This window comes from Mobula hypostoma, chromosome 24 (assembly GCF_963921235.1).
Source record: "Mobula hypostoma chromosome 24, sMobHyp1.1, whole genome shotgun sequence".
Taxonomy (NCBI): domain Eukaryota; kingdom Metazoa; phylum Chordata; class Chondrichthyes; order Myliobatiformes; family Myliobatidae; genus Mobula; species Mobula hypostoma.
In genome coordinates, this window is record NC_086120.1 from 24,934,600 (window position 1) to 24,961,955 (window position 27,356).

At 43.4% G+C, this 27,356-nt stretch overlaps 1 protein-coding gene across 2 annotated transcripts; it reads left to right on the plus strand.

Moving 5' to 3' along the window:
* On the plus strand, positions 1-27,356 carry ccdc124 (coiled-coil domain containing 124). 2 transcript variants are annotated; one of them, XM_063032682.1, is made up of 5 exons: positions 1-132; positions 12,207-12,383; positions 22,367-22,556; positions 23,699-23,810; positions 25,455-27,356. In XM_063032682.1, the coding sequence occupies exons 2-5, from the start codon at positions 12,225-12,227 to the stop codon at positions 25,690-25,692; spliced, it is 699 nt and encodes a 232-aa protein (XP_062888752.1). In that variant the 5' UTR covers positions 1-132; positions 12,207-12,224; the 3' UTR covers positions 25,693-27,356. The 2 variants fall into 2 exon arrangements, with proteins under 2 accessions (XP_062888752.1, XP_062888750.1); XM_063032680.1 differs by lacking the exon at positions 1-132 and adding an exon at positions 215-319.

Genomic DNA, 27,356 nt, shown 5'->3' on the forward strand with positions numbered 1-27,356 from the left:
GTTTGGAAAAATAACTGTTTGAATGAGACGTGACTTGTGTACTGGCAGTGGAATAGACAAGCCCTTGTCGTCATCAGGAGGCGTCAGAGAGAGGGATCTGTTGTGGGGCTGAATGTTCAGGCGTTTGAGTCGGTGAGTAATTTCTTGACGAAGCTTTTGAACAGATAGAAATTAATGTCGATGTTAATTGTGTTGGTGGAGGAGAGAGGTGCGGGGGCTGGTTGCTCTATAGGAGAGTGAAATAGACCCTTCCAAGCACAGGCTGCCTTGGCGATGATGTTGGATTCTCCTTTCCCACCAACTGGTCGGATACAAGAAGGTAAAACTGACCCAGCTTGACAGGAATGGAAATGAAAATACTATTTAATTTCCTCTCTGAGCTTTCGTGAGTTCCTCTCGTAGGTCCAAGTCTCTGTGCCAACCCTACGCCTATATTTTTTTTCTGGATTTATGTATTGGGATTCTAGTCTGATAGGAGGTGTGAATGTAACATCTAAGCTTTCAGTTTAGTGTAGAGCTGAGTGCGTACGTGTGTGTGTGTGTGTGTTGGGGGGGGGCAGTGTCAGAGTTTGCTGGAGAAAGGATGACTGTCCTGGAAGGGTGAATCAGACAGATTTATTGTCACATATGTATGTCAGAAAATTTGTGGTAACAGTACATTAAATTACTACTTTGATGATAAATTGCCAAAATTAAAAAAAAATAGCGCTAAGGAGGGATGGCAATGCCTAATTGTTGTCTATCTATCATTACTGGATGTAAACCTTGTATCTGTGCACAATAATGTTATGTGATTATCTTCAGGTTACTGGTGTGAACAATGTCACTTGATATCATGATTAATGATACCTTCTTTCACTTAGTTGATTGATGGTGGACTGATGGACTGATTCAGTAGTAATTAATTTGTTTGGATTTGTCCTGCTTTTTATGACTAGGACATACCTGGGCAATTGTCAACACTGCCAGGCAGATACATGTGTTATACAGTAACCAGTCCTTAATTTCATTACAACTCATTTCAGCTCATTCCCTTTCATCTGTAACCATTCTGGATGAGGGGTCTTGGCCTGAGATGTTGACTGTCCATTTCTGTCTCCAGTACTTTCTTTGTTGTATTCTGATTTTGGAGTAGTTTGGCCAGAAGAATGGCTAGTTTTGGAGCATAAACATCCGTGGTGGATGTCTGAAAATGTTTGGAAAAATAACTGTTTGAATGAGACGTGACTTGTGTACTGGCAGTGGAAGAGATTGGGACATTGTCTGACCCCTGTCTGTATGGAAGCATTTCTTGATTGCATGTAAAGCAGATCATATTGGCTTTTTTATTGTTCAGGATCTTAGTAGGACACTGAGATAGGTAATCAGTAGCTCTTTTGGCTGAACATGACTGGGATGAGAGGGAGCAGCGAAAGAAGTTAGATCTTTTTTGGAATTCAGAAGAATAGGGGGTAATATTATTGAAACATGTCAGATCCTGAGGTTGTATGATAGCATAAATGTCAAGATATTTCAGCAGTGAGGGAACCTAGAATGAATGGACTTTGTTCCAAAATTGGGGTGGAGAATGAGAATTTAAATTTTTTAATATGATTTTGTTGTACTGAATGGTGAATCTGGATTTCTCTGTTCAGGAGGGTTGCGGAGGCCAGATCATAGGGGGCATTTAGAGAGACGTGAAATAAATTGATCAAAGATCAGGGAACGGGGGGGGGGGGTTGGTGCTAAAGGGAATGGACACAGAACAAGAGAAGAAGCATGAGTCAGATCAGTCATAATCGTACTGAATGATGGGCAAGTGGCCCACTCCTCTTTTCTTGCGTTCTTACGGCAGTAATGCTTCAGTCTTGTCTTTAACAGTGACAAGTTCTGAGTTCTATTATCATCGAGGGTGGGAATGTTTTTGGAGCCACGTTCTCCCATTAATTGATTCATTCCTCACCCGTAACTAGGTGTGGCAGCGTTGCAGAGAATTGCCAAGGATTTCAAGGTTCCTGGAACATCTGATGGATGGGACCAGCAATCTATCTCATAACTTATTAAAGTTGGGTGTAAAAAAGGGAAGAGTGAATGAAGAGCAATTTGAGTTGTAGTGAAATGAAGAGAGGAAAGTAAAGGACAAAGCAAAAGTAAAAAAAATCTTTGTAAACCTCCAGGTTTTATTTGCAGGAGTGAAGGTGCACTATTTCCTGTTACTGGGCCCAGCCACAGTTAGTTAGATGAGTCATGTGTAAATGATAATTTACACAGTGACATAACAGTCCGAAGCCTCGGGTTGTAACGAAGTACACAGAAGCTGAGCTTTTGTTTTCAAAATGCTGATGGTGGTGCATCTCAAGTCACCCAGGTGATTTCTGAGCCCCCCAATCCCCAGGAGGAGCTCTGATCTCTCACTGTGTGATTGTGACAGAGAGGTCGACTGCTTGCAGCCCTCGACTCAGTTGATCACACCATCACCACCAGTGGCTGTCTGTGCGACACTCGGTCAAGCAGCTCTCCTGGTGCCACTCTTGGGTTTCCCATTACAGGCAGAGAACCAACAGCAATGGATTCTCTTCTGTGTACTGCTCGTGGTAATATTATCTCAGAACACGATGCCGGTTTCCACGTGTACACTGGCTAAACTCAGCTCCCACTGCACCCCCTCCCCACCTTTCGTCACCTCATTGTCAAACTCCTTGCCAACAGTAGTGGCTGTGGAGAATTTCCTTTGTCCAAGTATTAGGCAAACTAAATCCAAGTGATTGTTCCCATCACATATTTTGTTTCTGAGTTTTAAAACTTCAGGAACATGCTAATATTAAGACTACCTACTGCATTTCCAGTTCTCTAGTGTTGCCCATTTCTTAACTGTCTCGGCTCTTCTTCTGCTGAGAGTCTCGTACATACCTTTGTACACTTGGCTATCCCAGTCCATTCTTTCTAGTGTAACACACACACAAAATGCTGGAGGGATTCAGCAGGTCAGGCAGTATCTCTGGAGGGAGATAAACAGTCAATATTTTGGGACGAGAGCCTGTATCAGGACTGGAAAAGAAGGGGGCAGAACCCAGAGTAAGAAGATTGGGAAAGAGAAGGGTTAAGGAGGGAGAAAGGAGAAATTACTAGAAGTTAGAGAAATTGATGTTCATATCGTCAGATTGAGGCTACCCAGACAGGATACAAGGAGTTGTTCCTCCAACCCGAGTGTGGCCTCATCGTGGCAGGAAGAGAGGTCTGAAGAGGAACGGGAAGTCAAATTGAAGTGGGTAGATGCAGCGAGATCCAGCCACATTCGGTGGATAGAGCAAAGATTCTCGACCCAGTGGTCCCTCAGTTTGCACCGGAGGGGGCCGCACCAGGAGCACTGGACAGTAGGTGACCCCAGCAGATTCTGAGGTGAAGTGTCGCTTCATTTGGAAGTGCTGTTCGGGGCTCTGAATGATGGTGAGGGAGGAGTTGTACGGGCAGGTGTAGCACTTGTTATGCTTGTAGGGATACGTGCCGGGAGGGACGAGTGGACAGGGGGTCACATGGAGAGCAGTCCCTATGGAAAGTTGGGGGGGGGGAGGAGGGAAGTTGTGCTATGTGGTGGTTTGGATTGGAGATGACGAAAGTTGTGGAGAATAATGTGTTGGATATGGAAGCTTGTGGAGTGGTATGCAAGGACAAGGGGACCTTATCCCTGTGATGACTAGGAGGGTGAGTGAGGGCAGATGTATGGGAAATGGAGGAGACATGGGTGAGGGCAGTGTCAATTGTGGTGGAAGGGGAGAACCTGGTCTTCGAAAAATGAACCTCTTGTTCTCCACCCACAATGCTGAAGTCATCTGCCCATGACCTAACATGCACTGTCCACGTTCAGTCACTGTGTTCCAGTGTGAGTCATTTGAGTGTTTCAACCCCGAGGAATGTCCCGGTCATTAGGCAATACTGGATTCTCATATACACTTTGATATGTTTGTGCACCTATATAAAGCCCATGTTATGTTCAGATGATAAGTACAATTCTGAACAAACGTTATTGAGAGGGAATTGGACAAAACCGAGAGAGAGAGAGAAGTTGCTGCCCTGAGGAAGGAGCTGGGGCTGGGACTAGCTGGAGAGCTGTTTCAGAGAGGAAAGTCATGATGGATTCAGTGGCCTCCTGTACTGCATGTTTCACTTTCTGTTTTTGTCATGACTTACACCGTTTAATCTACGTGCTTTGCAGAGCATTGGAGTATGGATTTCCAAATCCTGTGTTGGTATGCTCTGGGCCCAGCCCTGTCTTGCCGTGTTCCACTGCAGGATGTGTCAATAGTACCAGGAATAGGCCCGACTGCTCCACCATTCAGTAAGATCATGGGCTTAATATCACTCGTTCTTTCTTTCCCTGTATCCCTTGATTCTGTAGTTTTAACATCTGCTGAACTGTTTCTTTGTTATTCCTCTCCGCGCCTTGTTGCACTTTGGGTGGCAAATGTGCCGTTTCTTTCGCATTTTATCTGCTTTTGACGAGGCCGAGGTGCTGGCTCAACACGCAGCTCAGCAGGGATGGAAAGTGAGCAAGGAGCCAGCTGGGTTCCAACCAAAGTTTGGTGCTGATGCCACTACACCCTGGCTGGCTTACGAACTATTCCTCGAATATGCTAAAATGACCCTCCCTCCACAGCATAAGATTCATAATTCTTAAAGGGAAGGAATTCTTCCTTATCTCCTTCTGAAATAAGTAGCATCATTTTCTGAAACTGTCTCCTTATTCTAGATGCATCACAAAGGAAAGTGTCATCTTACACCATCAAACACCTTCAGAATCTTCCGTTTTAACAAGATCATCTCTTTTGCATGCTCTAGTGAATACAGGCCCAGTTTGCTCAACTTTTCTTCGTATGTCAATCCCTTCTTCCTAGGATTCAACCTAATGGCCTTCCTCTGCACTGCCTCCAGAACAATATGAGTGGTTTCACCAGCCCTGCGAAGCTCCAGCAACATTTCTCTACTTTTGTAATCCTTATCCCTTTCAATGAAGGCAATGCCCTTTCATCCTGCTCACTTACTTCAGTACCTGGGTCCTAACATTTTGTGTTTTCTGTACTGGGAGCCCCAGATCCCTCTGTACTGATTCCTGTTGTAGATTTGGGTTGTTTAAGTAATAATTTTTTTCTTCATTCTTCTTTTGGAAAGTAGATAACCTGATTTCTCCACATTTTAATCTAGCTCACAGGTTATTGCTCATTCATTTAACGTATCTAAATACTTTTAAAGACACTTTGTGTTCTTGTTGTAACGTTCTAACTGATCCATCTTTGTAAGGTCAGCAAACTTACATAGGATTGTTCATCCAAGTTGGTAACGTACAGATCATAAAGAGTGGATGATCCAGCACTAATCGCCTAGCTTTCCACTACTGATTGCCCATGGGGGAAATGACCCACTCATCTCAACTGTTTTCTGTTAATTAGCTCCTCTCCTATCCATGTCAATCTGTTGCCTCCAATACCATGCACTCTTATTTCTTGTAGTAACCTTTTAAATGTGGCAATTTTCTTTGAATACCTTCTGGAAATCCAAATATTCTGCATCGATTATTTCCCCGTTGACCACCCTATTTGGCAGCTCCTCAAACAAATCTAGCAAATTTGTGTACTGGTGTTTTCCTTCATAAAATAATGTTGACTCTCTTTGATAATCTTGTGATTTTCCAAAGGTACTACCAGTACCTCCTCCAGAAGGGAGGTTTTCCCCAGTGACAGTGTTAGGTAAACAAGTATATAGTCTCCTACACACAAGAAAGTCTGCAGATGCTGGAAATCCAAAGCGACACACAAAATACTGGAGGAACTCAGCAGGTCAGGCAGCATCTAGGGAAATGAATGGATGGTTGACATTTTTGGCCAAGACGGAAGGGGAAGGAGGGTTAGCTAGAAGGTGATAGGTGAAGCCAGGTGATTGGAAAAGTTAATGGGCTGAAAGAGAAGGAATCTGATATGAGAGGAGAGTGGACCATGGGAGAAAAGGCACCGGGGGAGGCAAAAGGCAGATGAGAAGAAGAGGTAAAAGGCCAGAGCGGGAATAAAAGAAGAGGGAAGGGATGGAAGAAGAAGTTGGTGTTTTGATAGCAGGTTGGAGTTCACCTAGATAGAATATGAGGTGTTGCCCCTCCACCCTGAGAGTGTGTCTCATCTTAGCAAAAGAGAAGGCCGTGGACCAAGATGTTGGAATAGGAATGGGGATAGTAATGAAGATGGTTGGCCACCAGGAAATTCCACTTTTGGCCTTAAAAGCACCTCATATTCTGTCTAGGTAGCCTCCAGCCTGATGGTATGCACATGGATTTCTCCTGATAATTTTTCTTTCTCCCCTTCCCCTTCCCCCTCCCCCTCCTACTATTCGCCACTCTGGCCTCTTACCTCTTCTCTTCTCATGTTCAGGAGACTTGATGGCCAAGCAGGTTTTGTTTCTAGTGATAAGAGTTTATTTTAACTCTCAGAACACAAGGGTGCCCCCTTAGAACAGATATGAGGAAGAATTTCTTTAGCCAGTGGGTGGTGAGTCTGTGGAACGCGTTCAAGTGGATGTGGAGATCGTCAGGTTCCTGATTAGTAAGAACATCAAAGGTTATGGAGTGACGGCGGGAGAATGAGGTTGAGAGGGATAATAAATCAGACGTGATTGGGTGGTGGAGTGGATGATGGGCAAAATGGCCTAATTCTGCTCTTGTGTCTTATAATCTTATTGTCTTATGGTCCTTAAGTGGCTTCTATCATTATCGTCTTTCATTATTGGGATACCCAAGATAATTATTGAGAACATCTGCTGTTTCTCTTTCCTATTATTAAGTCCCCAGTCTTTTCCTTTAAGGGACAAAAGTTTAAATCCATATTCTATCTTTATATCCCTGTAGAAGCTCTTGTTTTATTTTGAGTTACTTTTTGCTTTCATGCCCATACTTAAATATTTTAGTCATCTTTTTAATGTGTAAAAAATTCCCTTTCTTCTTGTCTGGCACTAACCAATGTTACATAGTTTTTCTTTTGATTCAGTGCAACCTTTAACTCAGTTAGCGGTATTTTCTTCAGCAGAATGTACTTCTGCTACTTACGTAATATCTCCTTAAACGTTTGTCACTGCTGATCTATCATCTTATTCTTTATTATATTTTCCTGTTCCCTTATATCATTAGATGGAGACAGGACATGAAGCTTAAAAGGGTAGTTGGTCCTTAATTGAGTGCAATTAAGACTCTTGAACAGACTAGTACACTAAAGATGAACTCTTGATTGCTCAATCTGCACTGTCATTACACTTTCTCTGTAACTGTAAACACTATATTCTGCATTTTTGTTTCTTTTGTACTGTTAGAGTGGATTTCTTTTTGGGTAGATGATTTGTTAACACTTAAATGACTTTGGCCACCAGATTTCTATTTTAACTGTTTGACAAAGGACTGTGGATTGAGTCCACCACAATGGGCTTCCTAAAAGGTGTAAATACCAGATGCTTCTGGTAGTTTGACCTGATACTGTAGTTTTGAAGACAGTATCACCTATACATTATAAATATTAATTGTCTTCTATGTTAGCACGTAAAATGCCAAATAAATGTATTGTGGATTGAACTAAAGGCTGTGGATACCAACCCAGACATGTTGGTGTCAGAGGGAAAGGATGAAATCCGAAAGTATGTAGCTTCAATAGGAAGCATTGTCTAACTATTGTCTATAACCTTTAAGTAGCGATGACCTTTGTGTTTAGCATATAAATATCGTGCCCACATTGAGCTAACAGACCTTCCTGCAGAAAGCGTCTCGGTATGTAGGTACCTGCTGTACCTTGTGTCGAATAAAGAAGCTGCTTTGTATCTACCAGTGACTCTGTCTCTCCAGTAATTTCATCCACGCTACAGCATGTACAACCTCGATGTACTACTGTATGGAATGCACTGGCTGGATTGCATGCAAATAAGATCTTTTCACTGTATCTTGGTACATGTGACAGCATTAAGTCCATCATCAATTCGGAAGCATGTTTTCTACAAATGTGAGTATTTAAGTCAAAGGGTCAGTTGCATTCAGGCCTGAGGGCTGAATGAGTTTCCCAGCCTCTAGATTTCTCTCAGATTTCTAAAAATGTGGAAAGGTAAATAACATTGGTTTAGAACAGGGGTTCCCAGCCTGGGGCTTACGGACTCCTTGCATTATGGTATTGGTCCATGGCATAAAAAGGGTTGAACCCCTGGTTTAGAGTGAGGGATGACTTAGAGATTTCACTTCAGATCTGTGTCTTCTCCCTTTTGAAGTGCTTGCCTGAATTTGTTTAAATACTCTCATACCGTAGGCATTGCTGCTGCGACTGGCAGAGAGGGTGGGTTTAGAGTGTGTTGTAGCTCAGGTGAGTAACTGTAGTGTCTTTTGTAGGTGGGCAGTATTCTGGGCGGGTGGAGTGAGTGATTGGAATTGGTTTATTATTGTCAAATGTACAAGGATACAGAGAAAAGCTTATCTTGCACACTGTTTGTACAGATTAAATCGTTACCCAGTGCACTCAGCAGGAATGAGGTTAAACAGTGCTGTCTGGGCCACTACTGTGCAAGATCCAAGTAAGTTGCAGAAACTTGCAAAGCTCCATCGCGGGTACCAGCCTCCAAGACAATTTCCAGGAGCAGTACTTTAGGAAGGCAGCATCCATCAATAGGCACCCCTTCATCCAGGACATGTCCTCTTTTCACTGTTACCGTTGGGACGGAAGTACAGGAGCCTGAAGGCACACACTCAGTGATTCAGGAACAGCCTCTCCCCCCCCCACCCCCCGGCTAGACTATTCCAAAATAGACATTGAACCCATGAACACTAACCTCACCGCTTTTTTATTTGTTTTTTTTTGCACTACTGATTTAACTTAACTATTTAATAGACATATATTTACTATAATTCAGTTTTTTCTCTTTTTAAATTTCTATGTTCTATTTTTCATGTATTTCATCGTACTGCTGCTGTAAAGTTAACAAATTTCATGACATATGCCAGTGATATTAAACCAGATTCTGAAGTGTAAAAGCCACTGGAAAGTGCAATGTAGATGAACGATGAAGTACAAGAATACAGCAAGGTAGACTGTGAGGCCAAGAGTCCATACAAGTGATCTGTTCAAGAGTCTGCTAGTAGTGGGTTAGAAGCTGTCCTTGAACCTGGTGCAATCAGATCAGGTTTTTGAAACTTCTCATCAGAGAGAAAGTTCAAAAATCAGAGGTGCGAAGGAACTAGGGAGTCCTTGTGCAGGATTCCCGAAAGGTTAACTTGCAGGTGGTAAGGAAGGCAAAGGCAATGTTAGCATTCATTTCAGGAGAACTGGAATATGAAAGCAAGAACTTAATGCTGAGGCTTTATAAGGCATTGGTCAGACCACACTTGGAATATTTGAGCAGTTTTGAGTCCCTTATCTAAGAAAATGTGCTGGCCTAGATCAAGTGGATGTGGAGAGGATGCTTCCTATAGCAGGGGAGTCTAAGACCAGAGCACATAGCCTCAGAATAGAGGGACCGTCCATTTAGATCAGCGATTTGGAGGAATTTCTTTAGTCAGAGGGTAGTGAATCTATGGAATTCATTGCCACAGACAGCTGTGGAAGCCAAGTCATTGGTTGTATTTAAAGTGGAGGTTGATAGGTTCTTGCTTAGTCAGGGTGTCAAAGATCACGGGGAGAAGGCAGGAGAATGGGGTTGAGGTGGATAATAGATCAGCCATGATGGAATGGCCCAGCGGACTCGATGGGCCTACTTCTGGTCTTATGGGAGAGGGGAGAGGAGAGAATGTCCTGGGTGGGTGGGATCTTTGATCATGCTGGAGGCTTTACTGAGGCAGTGGGAACTAGAGACAGAGCCAATAGAGGGGAGGCTGGTTCCTATGATGTGCTGAACCAGGTCCACAGCTCTCTGCAGTTTCTTGCAGCGTAGTTACCACACCAAGCCAGTGTGCATCCAGACAGAATGCATTCTTTGGTGCATGGATAAAAATTGTTAAGAGTTGATGGGGACATAACAAATTTCTTTAGTCCTGAGTAAGTAGGAGCATTGGCAAGCTTTTTTTTGGCAGTGATGTCAACGTGATTAGACCAGGACAACCTGTTGGTGATGTTCATACCTCGGAACCTGGAGCTCTCAGCCTTTCGACCTCAACACCGTTAATGTAGACAGGAGCATGTGCACCTCCTCCCCTTCTGAAGTCAGTGACCAGCCCCCTTGTTGATATTGTGTCATGACCCATATCACTAAACTCTCTATCTCCTTCCTGTACTCCAACACATCATTATTTGAGATATGGTGCTATCATCTGCAAGCTTGTAGATGAGTTGGAGCAGAGTTTGGCCACGCAGTCATGAGCGTACAGGGAGTAGAGCAGGGGACAATCTTGTGGAGCACCTGACTTCAGAATAATTGTGCTGGAAGGGTGGCCACTTAGCCTTACTGATTGCCAGGAAGTCAGTCCTGGGTCGTTTTGTGGTTCTTGTCTGTTAGAGCTGCACTGAGCTAGTCAAGTAGAATTTATTCCATCTCAGTACTTCCTTATGCCTAGTAGAGTCACAGAACACTACACCAGTCCATTTGGCCCATCTAGTCTGTGTTAACCATTTAAACTGCCTAGTCCCATCAACCTGCACTTGAACCATCACCCTCCATGCACAGCTCATTCATGTACCTATCCAAATTTCTCTTAAGTGTCGACATCTACCCTGCATCCACCGGAAGCAAATGTCAGAAAGATTTTTCATTTTAAGTTGGAGATACAGCTTAGTAACAGGCCCTTCCCGCCCAGTGAGCCCCACCGCCCACTTACACCCCATGTGACCAGTTAACTACTGATCTGCACGTCTTGGGACTGTGGGAGGAAACCAGAGCACCCGGAGGAAACCCACGCTGTACAAACTTCTTACAGCGGCAGGAGTTAAACCCCGGGTCACTGGTACTATTACTACGTTACTGTGCCATCCGATCATGCGGATTGCTGGACCTGGAAAGTTGAATGTATTGTAGCTCCATGTTCTAATGTGGGATAAATATTATCCAAGATGCTCCAACCACTTCTTCTCCTGAGCATTGTGGGCACTATAATTTTGCGAAGGCTGATGGGTTTTGATTAATTGTTTAATTCAAAGGATGGTGCATCCAGGAACTCAGCACTCCCTCTGCACTCGACTGTACTGTTGAACTGGGTTTTGTGCTCAGCTTACTGGAAGCCTGATCACTTGACTCGGTCGGAATGCCAGCTTGGTAACTGCAGTATGTGGCCTGATAGATTGGTATTCCTATGTTACATCCCAGATATCTGGTGTAGCATAGTGATATGGTTAGTAAAACCACTCGCTCACAGTGTAAGAGACCCGGGTTGAACTCTGACCGAAGGTGTGGTCTGATTTGGACTCTCCCTGCACCCATGTGGATTTCCTCTGGGATTGTGTTTCCTCCCCACATCCCAAGGATGAGGATTGATTGGTTAATTGTCTATGTATATTGCTCCCTGTGTTTAGGAGGAATCGTGATGGTGTGGGGAGAATAAAATGGCAAGGGGTATAGTAAGCATAAAAGTTGGTGCCTGATGGTTTGTGTGGACTCTAGGCTGAAGGAACGGTTTCCATGCTAAATCTCCCTGACTCAATGACTCTTATTCTTGAATCGAATAATTTAAAATTAACTTGAGGTTAATTTACATTTCTGATCACTGCGCACAACCAACATCACTCATTCCTGCTTACGTCCTGTTGAATCTCCTCTGTCCTATGTCAATGCCTTGACATCCTCCCTGAAGTGCAGTGTCCAGAACTGAATGTAGCTTTCCAGCCGCGGCCTCATCACTGATTGGTAGCAGTTTGCTGTTGCTTCCTTTTTCTTTAAAGTTCAAAAACTGAAATTTCTTGAAACCACCCTGGGGATTACCACAGGGGTTTCAGATTCTGGACGTCACTACATCCTGTGGCGTATCCCAATCTGTTCGATAGACTATTTTCTGTCCTTCGCTGTACAAATGCCGCTGATTCAGTCTGGCTGCATTTTTTGAACTGCATCACCTATTTGTGCATCATTTTTTAAAAATCCAGGTGTGTGCCTGTATTTCTGTGTGTGTCTCTGGCGTGTGCCTGTATTTCTGTGTGTGCCTCTGGCGTGTGCCTGTATTTCTGTGTGTGTCTGGTGTGTGCCTGTACCTCTGTACCCCTGGTGTTTCTGCTCTAATTCCTGTGTTCTTTTTGTTTCAGCCGGTGGTAACAGACGGGATGCCCAAGAAGTTCCAGGGAGAAAACAGCAAGTCAGCGGCTGCCAGGGCACGGAAAGCAGAGCTCAAGGCAGCAGCTGACGCAAAGCTGCAGCGGGAGCTCGAAGATGCCTACTGGAAGGACGATGACAAGCATGTAATGAGGAAGGAGCAGAGAAAGGTGTGTCACCAATCTTGTACTGGTTTTATATACCTTTTTATCTGTGCTTGATTGACACCAGGTATTGTGATCCCAGTTCTGAACTCTGATCTGCTCTCAGTTAGCTGTTCTCTCCCAGTATGTTAGTACTGGCAGACACTCCCATGGTAAAGCTTCCTCTACAGTAGTCTCTCAAGCATACTTGGGATATGAAGTAAAAAATAAAACACTATCCTGCAAGCCCTCCCAGGGTATGAGCAGCCTAAGTTAGGTACAGAGCAAATGCTACGCTTTCAACGGTGTGGCCTTTCTGATGAAGGGATAGATCATTTGCCTCCGTTTAGAGATAAGAAGTTTTGAACAATAGTGGGAGAGTTCTTCCCATTGCCCTGGCTAATGTTTATTCTTTCATCGTCAGGAGAAAAACATTAATTTATTTTCTTCTCAATCTTGCAGAATAGAAATGTATTGCGTAATAATGGCTGCACTTGATTACAATTCCTTGGCCGTGCCATGCCTGGGACATCTACAGGTTGTGAAAGCACTGTTGTATACAAAAGCAAGTTTGTTCTTGTAGCTAGGATGTATTTTTAGCTCAGATTGTCAGTGGCACATAAACATCTGAGAGGCACCTCCTACTGAGCACCTGTAAGCAGATGGCAGTTCAGAAAACCCACTGATGCAACTCGCAGCTCCACAGTGTTAGTACTTCAGGTCAGTTTTTTAAACACTTGCAGCTGCAGCTTGCTGCCACCAGGTGGCAGAGCTGTTGTCTAATTGGGTATTTAGTCATAGTCATAGTTTATTAATCCCAGGGGAAATTGGTTTTCGTTACAGTTGCACCGTAAATAATAAATAGTAATAAAACCATAAATAGTTAAATAGTAATATGTAAATTATGCCAGTAAATTATGAAATGTTAATTTACATAAGGACCAGCTATAAGAATTCAGAGCTAGCATATGCCATTCTGCCCTTTGATACTCCTCTACCCTTTAATAAAGCTATGACTGATCGAATCCCACCCCATCCACTTTCTTGCCTGGTCTCTATGATCACTGATTACCCAACTATCCATTTGAATTTCCCATGTACTTAATGATTCAGCACTCACAACTCTCTAAGGTAGGAAATTCCAAAGTTTCACAACCTGCTGAAAGGAAATTTCTCATGTTTTAAACAAGTGATTCGAAACCTGAGAATATGCCCTCTCATTCCAGATTTCCCACTAGATCCACTAGAAGAAACATCCTCAACGTTAACCCTTCATATGAAGTCCCCACCAAATTCTGTATTTTGACATAAAATTATTGTAGATTCTTACAAACTCGAGTGAGCTAGGCTTAATCTGTTCAATCTCTGCTTTTCAGTTATCATTAGTGCTTAAATTTATCTAATTATCCTTTCCTGTACTATTTCCAAAGCAAATACATCTTGAATAAGGAGAGCAAAATTGTATGTGTAGTTGTAAGAGAATGTTTCTATTTTTGTGCTCTGTCTCTCTTGTAATTAAGGCTTGAACCCATTTGCATTCCTAAATGAAAATTGTATACCTGCAGGATAACCTTGTGTATCTGGTATGAGAATACCCAGATCTAACAGTAGACCAGTATTCAAGAGGTTGTCAACCTGAAATGTTAAATCTGTTCCTCTCCCCACAGATGTTTTTTGACTCATTGAATATTTCCAGCATTTTCTGCTTTAGATTTTGGATTTCATTTGTGATTTTTTTTTTTGGAATCTGATTGCTTTCTTTATACCCTTACAAGCTTTGACCCAACACACTTGTTTCACAACCTTTCCCTCATTTTAAAATGTAATATAGATTTTAAATAGCTGAGGCCACAGCTCAGATTCCTGTGGCACCTCATTAGTTTCAGCCTCCCTGCAAGTGACCCATATATCTGATTGTTTTCTGTCTGTAATGGATGATTATGTTACCACTAATGCCTGGGACAGTGAAGTTCTATGTCGTACCTTATCAGTTGTCCTTTGAGACTAAATACACTACGTCCATTGTTTTGGTCATTTAACCTGCTCAAGGAAACATATAAAAATTGCCACATTTCTTTCATGTTGACTAAGAAAAGAATTTTTTCAGTAACTTGTTACCATTTCTTTGTAATGCATCCTAGCATTCTTTTCAGGCCAACATACTTCAGGCTAACTGGCAAATGGTTCCCAATGGTCTTCCTTCCTCCTCTTATTGATTCCTGGTATTATGCTTACAGTTTTTAAATCTGTTGGGACTAATCTGGGGAATTTGGAGTCATCGTTAACAATCAATCCACTCCTTTTGATGCCACTTATTTTAGAAACTTTAATGCAGCTTTCAGCTCCTGAGGACTTGCTAGTCTTTAAACCGTGATTTTGACCATGATTAATACAAGGATCCAGACATAAAGATTGTCCAGTAAAATTATAGTGTCGTTTCTCAGTGCAGGGCTTTCATCCATGTGGGGAATTCAGCTGTTGTGTAATCTTGCCACTTGGCATCTTTGTGCGAGCTTTCTCTGTGCAGATCAGCTGTCGTATTTTCGGCATAACAATAATGACTGTCGCTGATCTTCAAAAATGTTGTAATTCTAAATGATTCTGGGCGTACTGAAGTTGCACAAGGCGTCATAGAAGAGCGTGTGTTTTGATACTCCAGCTGTTCCCTGTGCAGTTTTAACTGCAGGGAAATTCCAGAGACAAAAAGCAAAGTCAATATGAGCTCGTGACAAGTTGAGAATGACCAAAAGCACTGAGTGTAAAGATCTGGAGAAGATGATCAAGGAAGGAAGGATGTTGGACCATGGAGAGATTTGAAAGAAAGGATGTGTTGGTTTATTTTATTTAATTAGAAGCAGGCCCTACCAGCCCAATGAACCTCGTACCTATTTAATCCTAGCCTAATCACATTTGTTGTGACCAATTAACCTACTAACTGGTACGTCCTTGGACCATGGGAGGAAACAAGAATTCTTTGAGGAAATATCAAAAGGCTAGACAAAGGAGAGTCAGTGGACATTGCTTACTTGAATTTTCAAAAGGCCTGCACATGAGGCTGCTTAACAAGATAAGGGCCCATGGAATTACAGGAAATATACTAGCGTGGGTAGAAGATTGGATGACTGGCAGAAGGTGAAGAGTGGGAATAAAGGGGGCCTATTCTGACTGGCTGCAGGGGTTGGTATTGGGACTACTCCTTTTCACATTATATGTCCACAATTTGGATGACGGTTTTGTGGCCAGGTTTGCAGATGATACAGAGATAGGTGAAGGGGCAGGTAGTGTTGAGGAAGCAGGGAGTCTGCAGGAGGACTTAAACAGATTGGGAGAATGGGCAAAGAAGTGGCAGATGGAATATAGTGTAGGGAAGTGTATGGTCATAAACTTTGGTAGAAGGAATAAAGGCGTAGTCTATTTTCTAAACTGGAAAAAATTTCAAAAATCAAATGCAAAAGGACTTGGAGTCCCTAAAGGTTAACTTGCAGGTTGAGTTGGTGGTAAGGAAGAGAAATGCAATGTTAGCATTCGTTTCGAGAGGACTAGAATATAAGAGTAAGGATGTATGCTGAGGCTTTATAAGGCATTGGTCAGACCACACTTGAAATATTTGAGCAGTTTTAAGCCCTTTATTAAAGAAAGGATAGAACATAGAAGAGTACAGCACAAGGAGAGGCCATTTAGCCCACAATGTTGTGCCAAGCCAGCTAAAAAGCAAATCAAAAACAACCAAACACTAATCCCTCCTGGGAATTTCAACCCTGGGAAGCACATATTCTCTGTCCACTTTATCTATGCCTCTCATAATCTTGTAAACCTCTATCAGATCTCCCCTCAGCCTCCTGCGCTCCAGAGAAAACAACCCAAGTTTATCCAGTCACTTGGGTTAGCACACGCCCTCTAAACCAGGCAGCATCCTGGTAAACCTCTTCTGCACCCTCTCCAAAGATTCAACGGCCTTCCTATAGTGGAGTGACCAGAACTGTATGCAATGCAATACCCCAGATGTGGTCTCACCAGAGTTTTATAAACTTGCAACATAACCTCCTGAATTTTGAACCCAGTGCCTTGACTAATGAAAGTAAGCATTCCATAAGCTTTCTGAACCACCCTATCAACCTGTGTAGCCACTTTCAAGGAGCCATGAACTTGGATCTCACGATCTCTCTGCTCAACAACCAAGATAAAAAGCTATATAAGGACCTTGTCCTTAACATTGTACTGTCTCCTTTTACTTGCCCTACCAAGGTGCAACACTTTACATCTCTCTGGGTTAAACTCCATCTGCCATTTCTTAGCCATATCTGCAACTGGTCTATATCGTGTTTTATTCTTTGCCGGTCTTCTACACTATCCACAACTCCACCAATACTGGTATCGTCCACAAATTTACTAACCCACCCGGGTCACTTATATACATTACAAACAGAAGAGGCTCCCAGCACAGATATTTGCAGAATGCCACTAATTACAGACCTCCAGCTTGAATAAGTCCCTTCGATCACTACCCTCTGCCTTCTGTGTGGAAGCCAGTTCTGAATCCGAACAGCCGATTTGCCACAGACTCCATGCATTTTAATCTTCTGGATTAGCCTCCCATGAGGGACTTTCTGAAATGCCTTACTAAAATCCATGTAGACAACATCCACTGCCCTACCCTCTTCAATCTCTCTTGTCACCTTGTCAGAAAAACTTAGTCAAGTTGGTAAGACAGGATCTGCCCCACACAAAGCCATGCTGGCTCTCTTTAATTAGGCCATGGGTTTGCCAATGCTCATATATCTTATCACTAAGAATTTTCTCCAGCAATTACCCCACAACTGATGTGAGACTCACTGGTCTATAGATCCCAGGATTTTCTCTTGTTCCCTTCTTAAATAGAGGTACAACATTAGCCACTCGCCAATCCTCCGGGACCTTGCCTGCAACTAGAGAGGACACAAAGATACGGGTCAAGGGTCCTGCAATCTCATTTCGTCTCTTGCCTCCTTCAATAACCTGAGGTAAATCCCATCAGGCCCTGGGGACTTATCCACCTTAATACTCATTAGAAAACCCAACACTTCCTCCTCCTTGACCTCTAAAAGCCCTCACGTAGTTATACATGCAGATCTGATCTCCTGGCCCTCCATATCCTTTTCCTAGGTAAACACTGAAGCAAAATACTCATTAAGGGGTTCCACTACCATTGACTTAAGGCAGAGTTAGAGCGAAGCAATCTTTTCCAAAATGGCATATTCTGGTGTGTGATCAATATAATTAAATGTGACATTTGGGTTGAGAATGATCTGGGTCAGCCTTGAACTTTTGCCACTGAATTGAAGAGAGTCGATGACATCCCCTGCTCATCCCTGAGCCTTGCTTGGACCTTGCTCCACTGCATCCTTCTTAATTTTGCTGGGCTTAGTGGAACTAGAACAAATCAATTGAATGGAGGAATAGTCTTGAGGATCCAATTGGCTTCTGCTTCTAATTTAAATGATTGGATGTATGGTATGTAATTCAAATAGGAAGAACATCCTGTTCTCCATTGACTACTAATGATCGATCGTTTCCCAGAAACCAAAGGAGCCATCACTGATTTCCTTTTGCTGGCAAGCTATTGTAGTGGTCAGCACAGTTGCTTTACGGTGCCAGTGATCACTGATTGGGGTTTGATCCCCAAAACTGTCTGTAAGGAGTTTCTACGCTCTTCCCATTGCCGTGTGGGTTTCCTCTAGGTTCTCCAGTTTCCTCCCACTTTCCAAAGACGTATGGGTTAGTAAATTGTGGGCATGCTGTGTTGGTGCCGGAAGTGGAGCAAAACTTGTGAGCAGACCCCAGCTCATCCTCTCTGATTTGACTTGACACAAACGATGCATTTCACTCTATGTTTTGATGTATATGTGACAGATAAAACTAACCTTTAATCTCAGTAACAGTGAGTTACAGAGTCCTGCTCATTATCTGTGCGTTTCTGACTCAGGGGTGAATGGGTAATGATGAGTTTGAGGAATTCCAGCTGGTTTCTCCCTGTCACATCTATTGGAGGCTGTGTTGAATTCTCTTATTACTTCTTGTCCTACTGCTGCCGTTAGAACTTGGAATATTTTCCCATAGGCTATTTGCTTTGTCCTCAGAAATTTATCACAAATGTGAATCATAAAAATAGACCTGTTGCCCCCAGCAGCCCACCCCGACTCCATTGCCAGTGATTTTGCTCTGCACCAGCCACCTCCATCTCCTGTTCATCTCCCTTCATCACCGTCCATTTCATTCTGCCTCGTGAGATCATCCAGCTTCCTCTTAACCGCTCCCTGTGGGAGCGTGTTCCACATTCTCGTAGATCTCTGGGGAAAGTATTCTCTCCTGAATTCCCCTTTGAATTTATCACTGTCTCACATTGTTAGGGATTTGTTTTGGTCTCTGCTATAACCGACAGTGAGATATCATCTCTCTATCTAGTCCGTTGGAAATAATTTAAAAGATCCCTGACAGTCATCATTAGACTGTTCCAGATTATAGTTCTGGGTTGGGGGGGGTGCGAGTTCTCTCCCTCCCCATTCAGGTCGTATATCAGAAGCATTGCATATGCAGTGCTTCCAGCTTTGTCAAAGACCCCTCCCATCCTTTCCAAAATCTCTTTGTTGCTGTTTCACATATTTTTATATAACTGCTTGTTTTATTATAATAGTGCCAGTAGCGTTATTCTGTCTTATATAATCATGCGCCTCGCACTTTATGTCAACCTGTCAATCTTTCAGCCTTGCCACTCAGGGACTTGTGCTGATATTATTTTGTGACTGTTATGTGTTGGATCGTTACTGTACATGCTGTGTGTGACTGTATGTACTGTGTTTTTCACCTTGGCCCCAGAGGAATGATGTTTCGTTCAGCTGGATACTGCACGTGTGTATGGTTGAATGACCATAAGTTTGAACTTGAACTTTGGTTTAACCTTTACATATTTGCGCCTAACATTCATGTTTTGAAAGAAATGAAGGGTGGCACAGTGGGTAACGATAAATTGCAGGAACCTTGAATAATTTCTCTGTCACAGACATGGGTTGGAGTCTGTACTGATTTCTGTTTCCTCTTGCCCTGCTGCTACTTTCAGAGTTCCAGCGGCCTGTGTATGATCCAGACCTTTGGTACTGTCTGTGTGGAGTTCGCTTGTTCTCCTGGGTGGGTTCCTGCCAAACTCCTCCTCCATCCCAAAGACCTACAAGTTAGGACGTTAATTTGCCATTGTAGCCTAACCCTAGTGCAGGCAGGTGGTGGAAATTTCAGGATAGAGTTGACGGGTATGTGAGAGAGAATAAAGTTATAGGGAAGTAATGTACGAGTGGCTAGTGGCGTAGTGGCATCTGCACCAGACCTCGAGGTGAGTGGTCCCCGGTTCGAATCCGGCCGGCTCCTTGCACGCTGGGTTGAGCGTCGAGCTAGCAACTCAGCCTCGTTTTTAAAAAAAAACAACAAATGCTAAAGAAACAGCAAGGTTGCCGGCCGATGTGCTGCAAGGCATGGAAAGGAACAACAAAATAATGTAAGGCTAAAGGATTAACAGGATTGTTCTGAGAGCTGGCATTGACTCAATGGTCTGAATAGTCACCTCTTATCAAATGTTAAGTGAATATCTCAAGTTGGGCTGGAAATGAAAGGGAAGGCAGTTCTCCTTTGTGGTTATGCAGAACCCACCTGCAGGTTCTGGACATAGTACCCTAGAAAGGAGACTTTGGTCTTGGCAGAGCACAGCTGCGCCAAACTAGGGAAAGAGGCTATCACAATTAAAATGTAAAAGCTTGTGGATGATAACAGACCCATCATTGGCAGGGTAGCACAGGCCACCACTAAGGTCGATTAAGAAAGCATGTCGATCTTCTGGAATGCAGATGTTTCCCGAACCTTTCAGTAGGCTGCGCCACACCAACATTTTGCTCCTTGTACGCTAATGGGCTTTGCCAGCCAATTTTCTTAATCATTCCGGAACCTGGGTCTTTAAGAAGCGGTGAATCCAAGAGGCGAGTCTCATGTTACGTCCAGTCTTTTGTGCAACTGAATCTTTCCCTTCATGAATATACAATGCATTCTCCAACATGCCCTCTCCATGTTCCCTCTTCACCAAATTAAAAAGCTGCAATCCAACCCAGACTGGGCACTCTGCCCTTCCCGAGTCATCATTGGGCACCACTTCCTTGCTGCTTGCTTCCTTCTCCTTCCTTGATCTGCACTACCCCTTCCCCAGTTTAACATGTGCTTTAGAAATGTCTATCCTTTTACTTTTATTTAAATGTGAATCTACATTTTTAATGGGTCTTTCTCATCCCCAGAGATGCTAGTGAGGTATTTAGAAGCGCAGTCATCAACGTAATGTGGGAAATCTGATATTCTACCATCAGTAATATGAAATAAACTGTTAATCTGGTGGAAAAGTAAATATTGTCCAGGTCTGTGGGGCGAAGAATTATTAGCATGTACTACTTTAAAGGGAAACCCTTGACTTAGCGTTTCATTCGAGACACTGCCCCTCCAACAGTGTTACATTAGTCTGATTATATCTTCCTTCTCTGATGAAAATTTGATCACACTGAGGCAAGAGTGTTGCCCACTGAGCCAAGGTGACACTGGCACAGTGCACCACACATGGTCTGTTTGGCCCACAGCATCCACACCAAACACCAAGCACCAAGCACCAAGCCCCTGTTGTTATGCTAATCACACTCTGGCCCATTTAATCTCACCACATTCCCATCAAACCGCACCCCCCCCCTTAGATTCTACCACTCTGCTATATACTGCAGGTAATTTACAACGCTCAATTAACTTATCTACCCATACATTTTTGGAATGAAGGAAGAAACTCTGGCATTCCTAGAAACCAATTTGGTTACAATAGGTTTCAATAGGTACATTTGATGTCAGAGAAATGTATACAATATGCATCCTGAAGTTCTTTTCTTTGTAAACATCCACAAAAACTGAGGAGTGCTCCAAAGAATGAATGACAGTTAAATGTTAGAACCCCAGAGACCCCCCAACTCCCCCCCCCCAGCATAAGTAGCAGCAAAGCAATGACTCCCCCCCACCCCCTACCAGTAAAGAAGCGTCGGCACCCCCCACCGAGCACGCAAGCATGCAGCAGCATCAATAGAGACACAGACTTGCAGTACCCCAAAGACTACTCGTTCACCCAGTAATTCGACATACCACAGGCTCTCCCTGTCCCTAATGAGGTAAAAAGTGTCCCCGTTTCACAGAGGGAATGTGCAAATTCCGCATCAGGTCTGGATTGAATGCAAGTTGGATGAGCAACGAGGCAGAAATTCTAGCTGACAGACTATTCAACCCTTAAGATGGAAAATGTCTCCTGATTAATTAGCTACTCTTTTCAGACTGAAGTTAAGGCTCACAAAATACACTGCAGGAACTGAATCCTCAGCTCACCATGTCTGTATCAACGACGATGCCAATCTTACAAGTCCTATCTCCCTGCACATAGTCTACGTCCTTCCATTCCTTGTCTGTTCATGTGTCACCTGGGAGAGTTCAATGGACTCTGTACCACTGAAGTCTGGGGGATGTTTCGAGATGCACTGCAGGGGAGCTTCACTCTCTCTAACCTCTGCTCTCCCTATCCTGGTGGAGATTGATGCTAGCTGGCAGCTGGAATGGGAAGTATTCCCTTCCATATCCAAGTATCTCTCATCTTTTTATGTATAGCAAATCTATGGTGCTAAGCCTAATGGCGCTTTCGTCTAAGAGAAGCCTTTGTGTACTTGTTCCCTTTGGTTCTTTTGAATTTCCAAAGGACTTATCAACATCTGTCTAATATTAGTGTGTCTAATTTTAGTTTTAAACCCTAATGCCTTATTGTTGTTTTTTTCCCCTCCTGACTTTCTCGCTCAGTGTTTGGAGTTTTAACTCCAAGTCACTTGGGGCATGAGGTTGTGCTTTCTTTGGTCCATTTTTGTCTGTTACGGTGCAGCCCGTGTTGCCCAGTTGGAGTTTTGACCTTTTCCCCTTTTGGCCTTCAGGTTGAAAAAGAGAGGAAACGTATGGAAGTTCTGGAGCGGAAGAAAGAAATCCAACGGCTCCTGGACGAAGAGGGAAGCAGTGTGAAACCAAAAGCCAGCAAGTCGCCAACACCGGCCAAGATAACCCGAGCTCAGATTGAGGCAACCGTTAAAAAGGAGAATGTTCGGCAAGCTACAGAGGAAGTCAAAGGTATCTTGATGCTCTCTTAAGCGATTTGTTTAGCATCAGCTTCCTTGGCAGTTCTGTTATGTTATTGAGCCTAATCAGAATCAGGTTTCATATCACCGGCATGTCATGAAATTTGTTAACGTTGCGGCAGCAGTACAATGCAATACAGGATAATAGGAGAAAAACCTGAATTTTATATATAATTATTATTTTTAAATCGTTAAATAAGTAGTGCAAAACAAAAAGAAATAAAATTCCAAGTAGTGAGGTAGTGTTTTTGGGTTTAATGTCCATGCACAACTCTGACGGCAGAGAGGCAGAAGCTGTTCCTGAATCGTTGAGTGCATGCCTTCAGGCTTCTGTACCTTCTACCTGATGGTAGCAATGAGAAGAGGGCATGTCCTGGCTGGTGGCAGTCCTTAATGATCGACGTCGCCTTTTTGAGGCACTGCTCCTTGGAGATATCCTGAACACTACAGAGGCTGGTGCCCATGATGGAACTGACTAATTTTACAACTCTCTGCAGCTTATTCCGATCCTGTGCAGTAGCTCCCTCGTACCAGGCAGTGATGCAGCCAGTTAGAACGCTCTCCCCGGTATATCTGTGAAAACTTGCAAGTATTTTTGGTGGCATGCCAAATCATCTCAAACTCCTAATGAAATACAGCAGGTGTCTTGCCATCTTTATAGCTGCATTGATATGTTGCATCCAGGTTAGGTCACTTCCATGGGCCGTTGAGAAAGCAACTCGTGCGTGCAGCAGCTCTGGTTGAGCCTTATTGCCAGGAAGTGCTGTTTTGTAAATTTTCCGCTTGTAGGGTCAACACAAGGCAATAATTTCCATATTTCCAGAACCATGACAAGAAAGCAGTCCCTGGGTTCCTTGGCTAAGTTTTTAGCCCTTGCTGGAAAAAAAACCATACAAAATGATGTGAAGAACCCAATTTCAGGGGAAGAGTAGAAAAGGGTGCTTTATTCTGCATCCAGCCTATGCTGTGACTTCCTGGGATTGTTCATGGGACAGAGTATTTTTCATTGTTCACCTTCTGCACTAATGTAGCACTTTCATGCAAGGAAATATGGGTTTTTGGCTCCCTTTTTTTTGAAAAGAACGGTTTGACCACGGGCTCCTGTTGTTGAACTGCTGTGATTGTGAATTGCAGAGAAACAGATGAGCCACCTGGAGGTGCCGTTGGAGGAAAATGTTAACCGCATTATACCCAATGAGGATGACGTTGATGCCAGGACCATTGAAGATGCCATTGCTGCCCTGAGGTGAGGGGGTTAATGCCTGCCCACGTGCAGTTGTGTTAGCTCAGGTTTTCCGGGAGCAGAGTAAGGGAGGAAATTTATTTAGCCATTTGAAAATGAGCGGGAGCTTTGCAGCCCTTCAGGGTGGCCAGGCTTTGCATGTATTGGAATGCGACAAAGCCACTGTCCCTTTCCAAATCCATCAGCCTGGTCCTGCCTTTGGATCATCAAGTTCCTAAGGTGACTGAGAAGTAAAAGATGAGTTGTGATTTGACTGAAAGGTTGAGTAGGCACTCTTACTGCTTCCATTTCATAGGTTCCTGTGTTCTCATCTCACCTTAACTCCAGTCCCAACTCTCCTGTTATTCTCCACAGCTCCAACTCCAGCGTTGAAAGGTTTGTGTCTCTTCTTTTCACAACTCAGCCACTAAATGTTTAACCACTGACTTTACTAAACTGGCCAGTTTTGCAAAGATGTGATTGTCCTCACTCTTTGACCTCCTCTGGTAGTGTCTGTGTCCCTATTTCCCTTTTAATTGGTCACTCCCCCGGAGAGTGTACTGTGTGCTAAATCCCTTCCTGCCTTGCACTCATCAGAAGTTTAAATATTCACAGCCCACGGATGTCAAGCAATTTCAGTATTGAGCAGGTGAGGCGTGGATAGTGGCGGGGAGGGTGGGGGGAAGAAGTTTGTACTCCACTGCATTGTATACCCAGGGAATCATGACAGAGCCAGCACTGGAACTCCTACTGTGTCAAATTGACCAGAATTTCAGATGACTAACAGCTAATCTCCCATTTCTCATAGAATCATTACAGACACTGTTATATGCATCAGCCAAATTAGTGAGGCTGATTTGACTCTTGCGCTGCTATGTCTTGTTTATCTGTATTATTTATCTCTCAACATACAAAAATCCCAGTGCTCTCTCCAATTCTCCAATGTAATTTTCAATTTCTGCTTAAGATCTGTCACTTTAGTAAATGGAATGTTGAAAATTCATTAGGTAGCGATGGAACTATCTGCATTAGTGCTCGAAGTAATCCAATTGCCATCACAGCCAGTGACAGTCCAACTCTACCCTAGTGAAGACCTGTCCCAAATAGAGCACCACAGTGTTGACAATGACAGGCCTGTCTCAAAGGGTTTCGGCCCAAAATTTCAACTGTACTTTTTTCCATGGATGCTGCCTGGTCTGCTGAGTTCCTCCAGCATTTTGTGTGTGTGTGTTGCTCAGATTTCCAGCATCTGCAAATGTTCTCTTGTAAGTGTTACACAGTGACTGACCAATCCACACATCACTATTTCTGAGTTCTTGTGGCCCGTTGCCATTTGTTGATGCACATGACACAAAATTTTGAAGTACCAAAGCCCGTAGTCTTGCCAATTCTGTGAAAGAATATTTTTATTAACCCCACTCTTGCCCTGTATCACTCCACATTTCTAATTTATAAATTAGATGCTGGAAATCTTGAGCAACACACGGGAGGAACTTGGGTCTTCATTGGATCTTGGCCAGAGATGTTGACTGTTTATTCTCCATAGAAGCACTTGTGTATGTGCAATTACTCACTCAGCTCCCTCTCGGTCCCTCACACACGCCCTCACAGCTGTGCACAGGCTCGGAGAGAAGTGCTCGGTATTTATTGTTTGTGCTCTGCTTCCAGCACCACCGAGCCTGTGGACCACCACCCGGAACGACGGTTGCGGGCTGCCTACACTGCCTTTGAGGATGCCAACATGCCACGGTTGAAGAAAGAGAATCCCAACATGCGCTTGTCTCAGCTCAAGCAGATGCTGAAGAAAGAGTGGATGAAATCGCCGGACAATCCCATGAACCAGCTGCATGCGGCCTACAACACCAAGAATGAGCGAGCAACTCCAAGAGGAAACCGCCTTGCCTGAGTTTCAGAGTCATTGTGAACTTTGACCCCGTAGCGTGAATGTGATTTCAATTTGGCATCCCCATTTAATAACCTAAACAGCATAAAATAAAACAAAATGACTTGCCCCATGCCAGAAAATGTGGAGTGTCGCACAGTGGACAATTTATCTCTATCCTATCAATTTTCCAGTCAGAAATCCGCTCCTGTGAGGTGTTGAGCAGTACTGGCAGCAGCTGTTCCTCCCAACCCTCCATCCCACTCCGATCAATGTCAGCCCCTATGCTGCGGCACGACTTCCCTTGGCAAGTTATTGAACTCATCACTGAGAGCTTGGATGAAGTGTAAGGGAGGGTGATTTTGATTGATGTGTAAGTTAGAAGGTTGAGTGATCTAATCTATATCAGGGTTTCCATGATCAGGAATGTTCCTTTATTTATTTCTCTGTTTAAAGATAAACTGGGAAAATCCTGAAAGGAGACATGGAGTGTTGTAGGAGGAGAAAACTCGGTCACTGTAAGATCGCTATTCGGCATCAGCACCTCATCGGGTTGGGAGCTGCAGGAATCAGTACAATCTGGAGCTGTTGGGGTTGTTTTGTGTCAGGAATCTATGGAGCCGGGTGTTGGTTTGCAATGGTATATTAATGAAGGTCAAAGGCCAGGGAGTTACGATAAGGAGAGATCAGGGATGAGAAGGGAAGGAGGTGATTGCTCATAGCAACCCTAACCTTTTTTAATTTTAATATTTGGTTTTATTTGAAGTGTTTGGTCAAGTGTGCCGTCAGTTCTGAGCTTTGGGTGAGAAAGAAGCAATGGAATCTCGTGCTGAAGCTTCAGTGAGCTCTTTGAATGAATTTTGAATGAAGCATTAGCAATTCCTTCATGGGTATTGAGGCTCCCATCCCTGTTTCTTGCTCAAAAGGAGAAGGAAATCAGTATGTTTAGTGGGAATTGAAGTCTTCCATTGTAGGTTGTGTTTGAAGAAATACTGGGTAATGTGAGTGAGGATTTTTACTTCTGATATTTTCACATTGCTAAGAACTTAGCAGCAAGCCACAACAGTCTGCCGTCAAGAGGGTGGCAGTGAATGGCCTCTTCCTCCTCATCTTGATTCTACACACTCTCGATCTAATCTATGTCTGACAGTACAAGTGGTCAAATCTGTTCAGACTGCTGTCCTTTGTACCCATTTCACTGCTGCCTGTGGGCCACTCCTTCCACACGGTTTTACTGTACAGTTTTGGAAATCAGAGACTTCGATCAGCAACCACCTGCCGACCAATTGGATTTTTCTCTCCTATTTTAATCCCCAAAGATGCCAGAACTTGTGATGCTGAGTTAAACTTTTGTTAAAAGAAAAAGTGATTGAGTTGTGGCATCATGAAACCATGCTCTTTCCTACAGCTGTTGGTGAGTAACCAGCTCACAACTTCACCAGTCTTGCTAAAATCTGAAATGGAACCCATTTGGGAAGAAAGTGGTAAATGAATTTTTCCACATCATGAGATATCCCTGAACATTGCAGGAGGAAGGATATTGCAGAGTTTGGAGAAAGTGTAATATGAATGGGTTCCTCAGTTAAATTAAATACTAAATGAAACCATTTGACCTTTGTGTGTGATTGGGCTATATTGTAAGATTTCAAATAAAGAAACACTTAATATCAAACTCAAACAAAATTTGA

Coding starts and splice junctions, on each gene's coding strand:
- ccdc124 (XM_063032682.1), top strand. CDS start 12,225: ATGCCCAAGAAGTTCCAGGGAGAAAACAGCAAGTCAGCGGCTGCCAGG. Junction 22,557..23,698: donor AGCTACAGAGGAAGTCAAAG/GTATCTTGATGC, acceptor TGTGAATTGCAG/AGAAACAGATGAGCCACCTG. Junction 23,811..25,454: donor GATGCCATTGCTGCCCTGAG/GTGAGGGGGTTA, acceptor CTCTGCTTCCAG/CACCACCGAGCCTGTGGACC.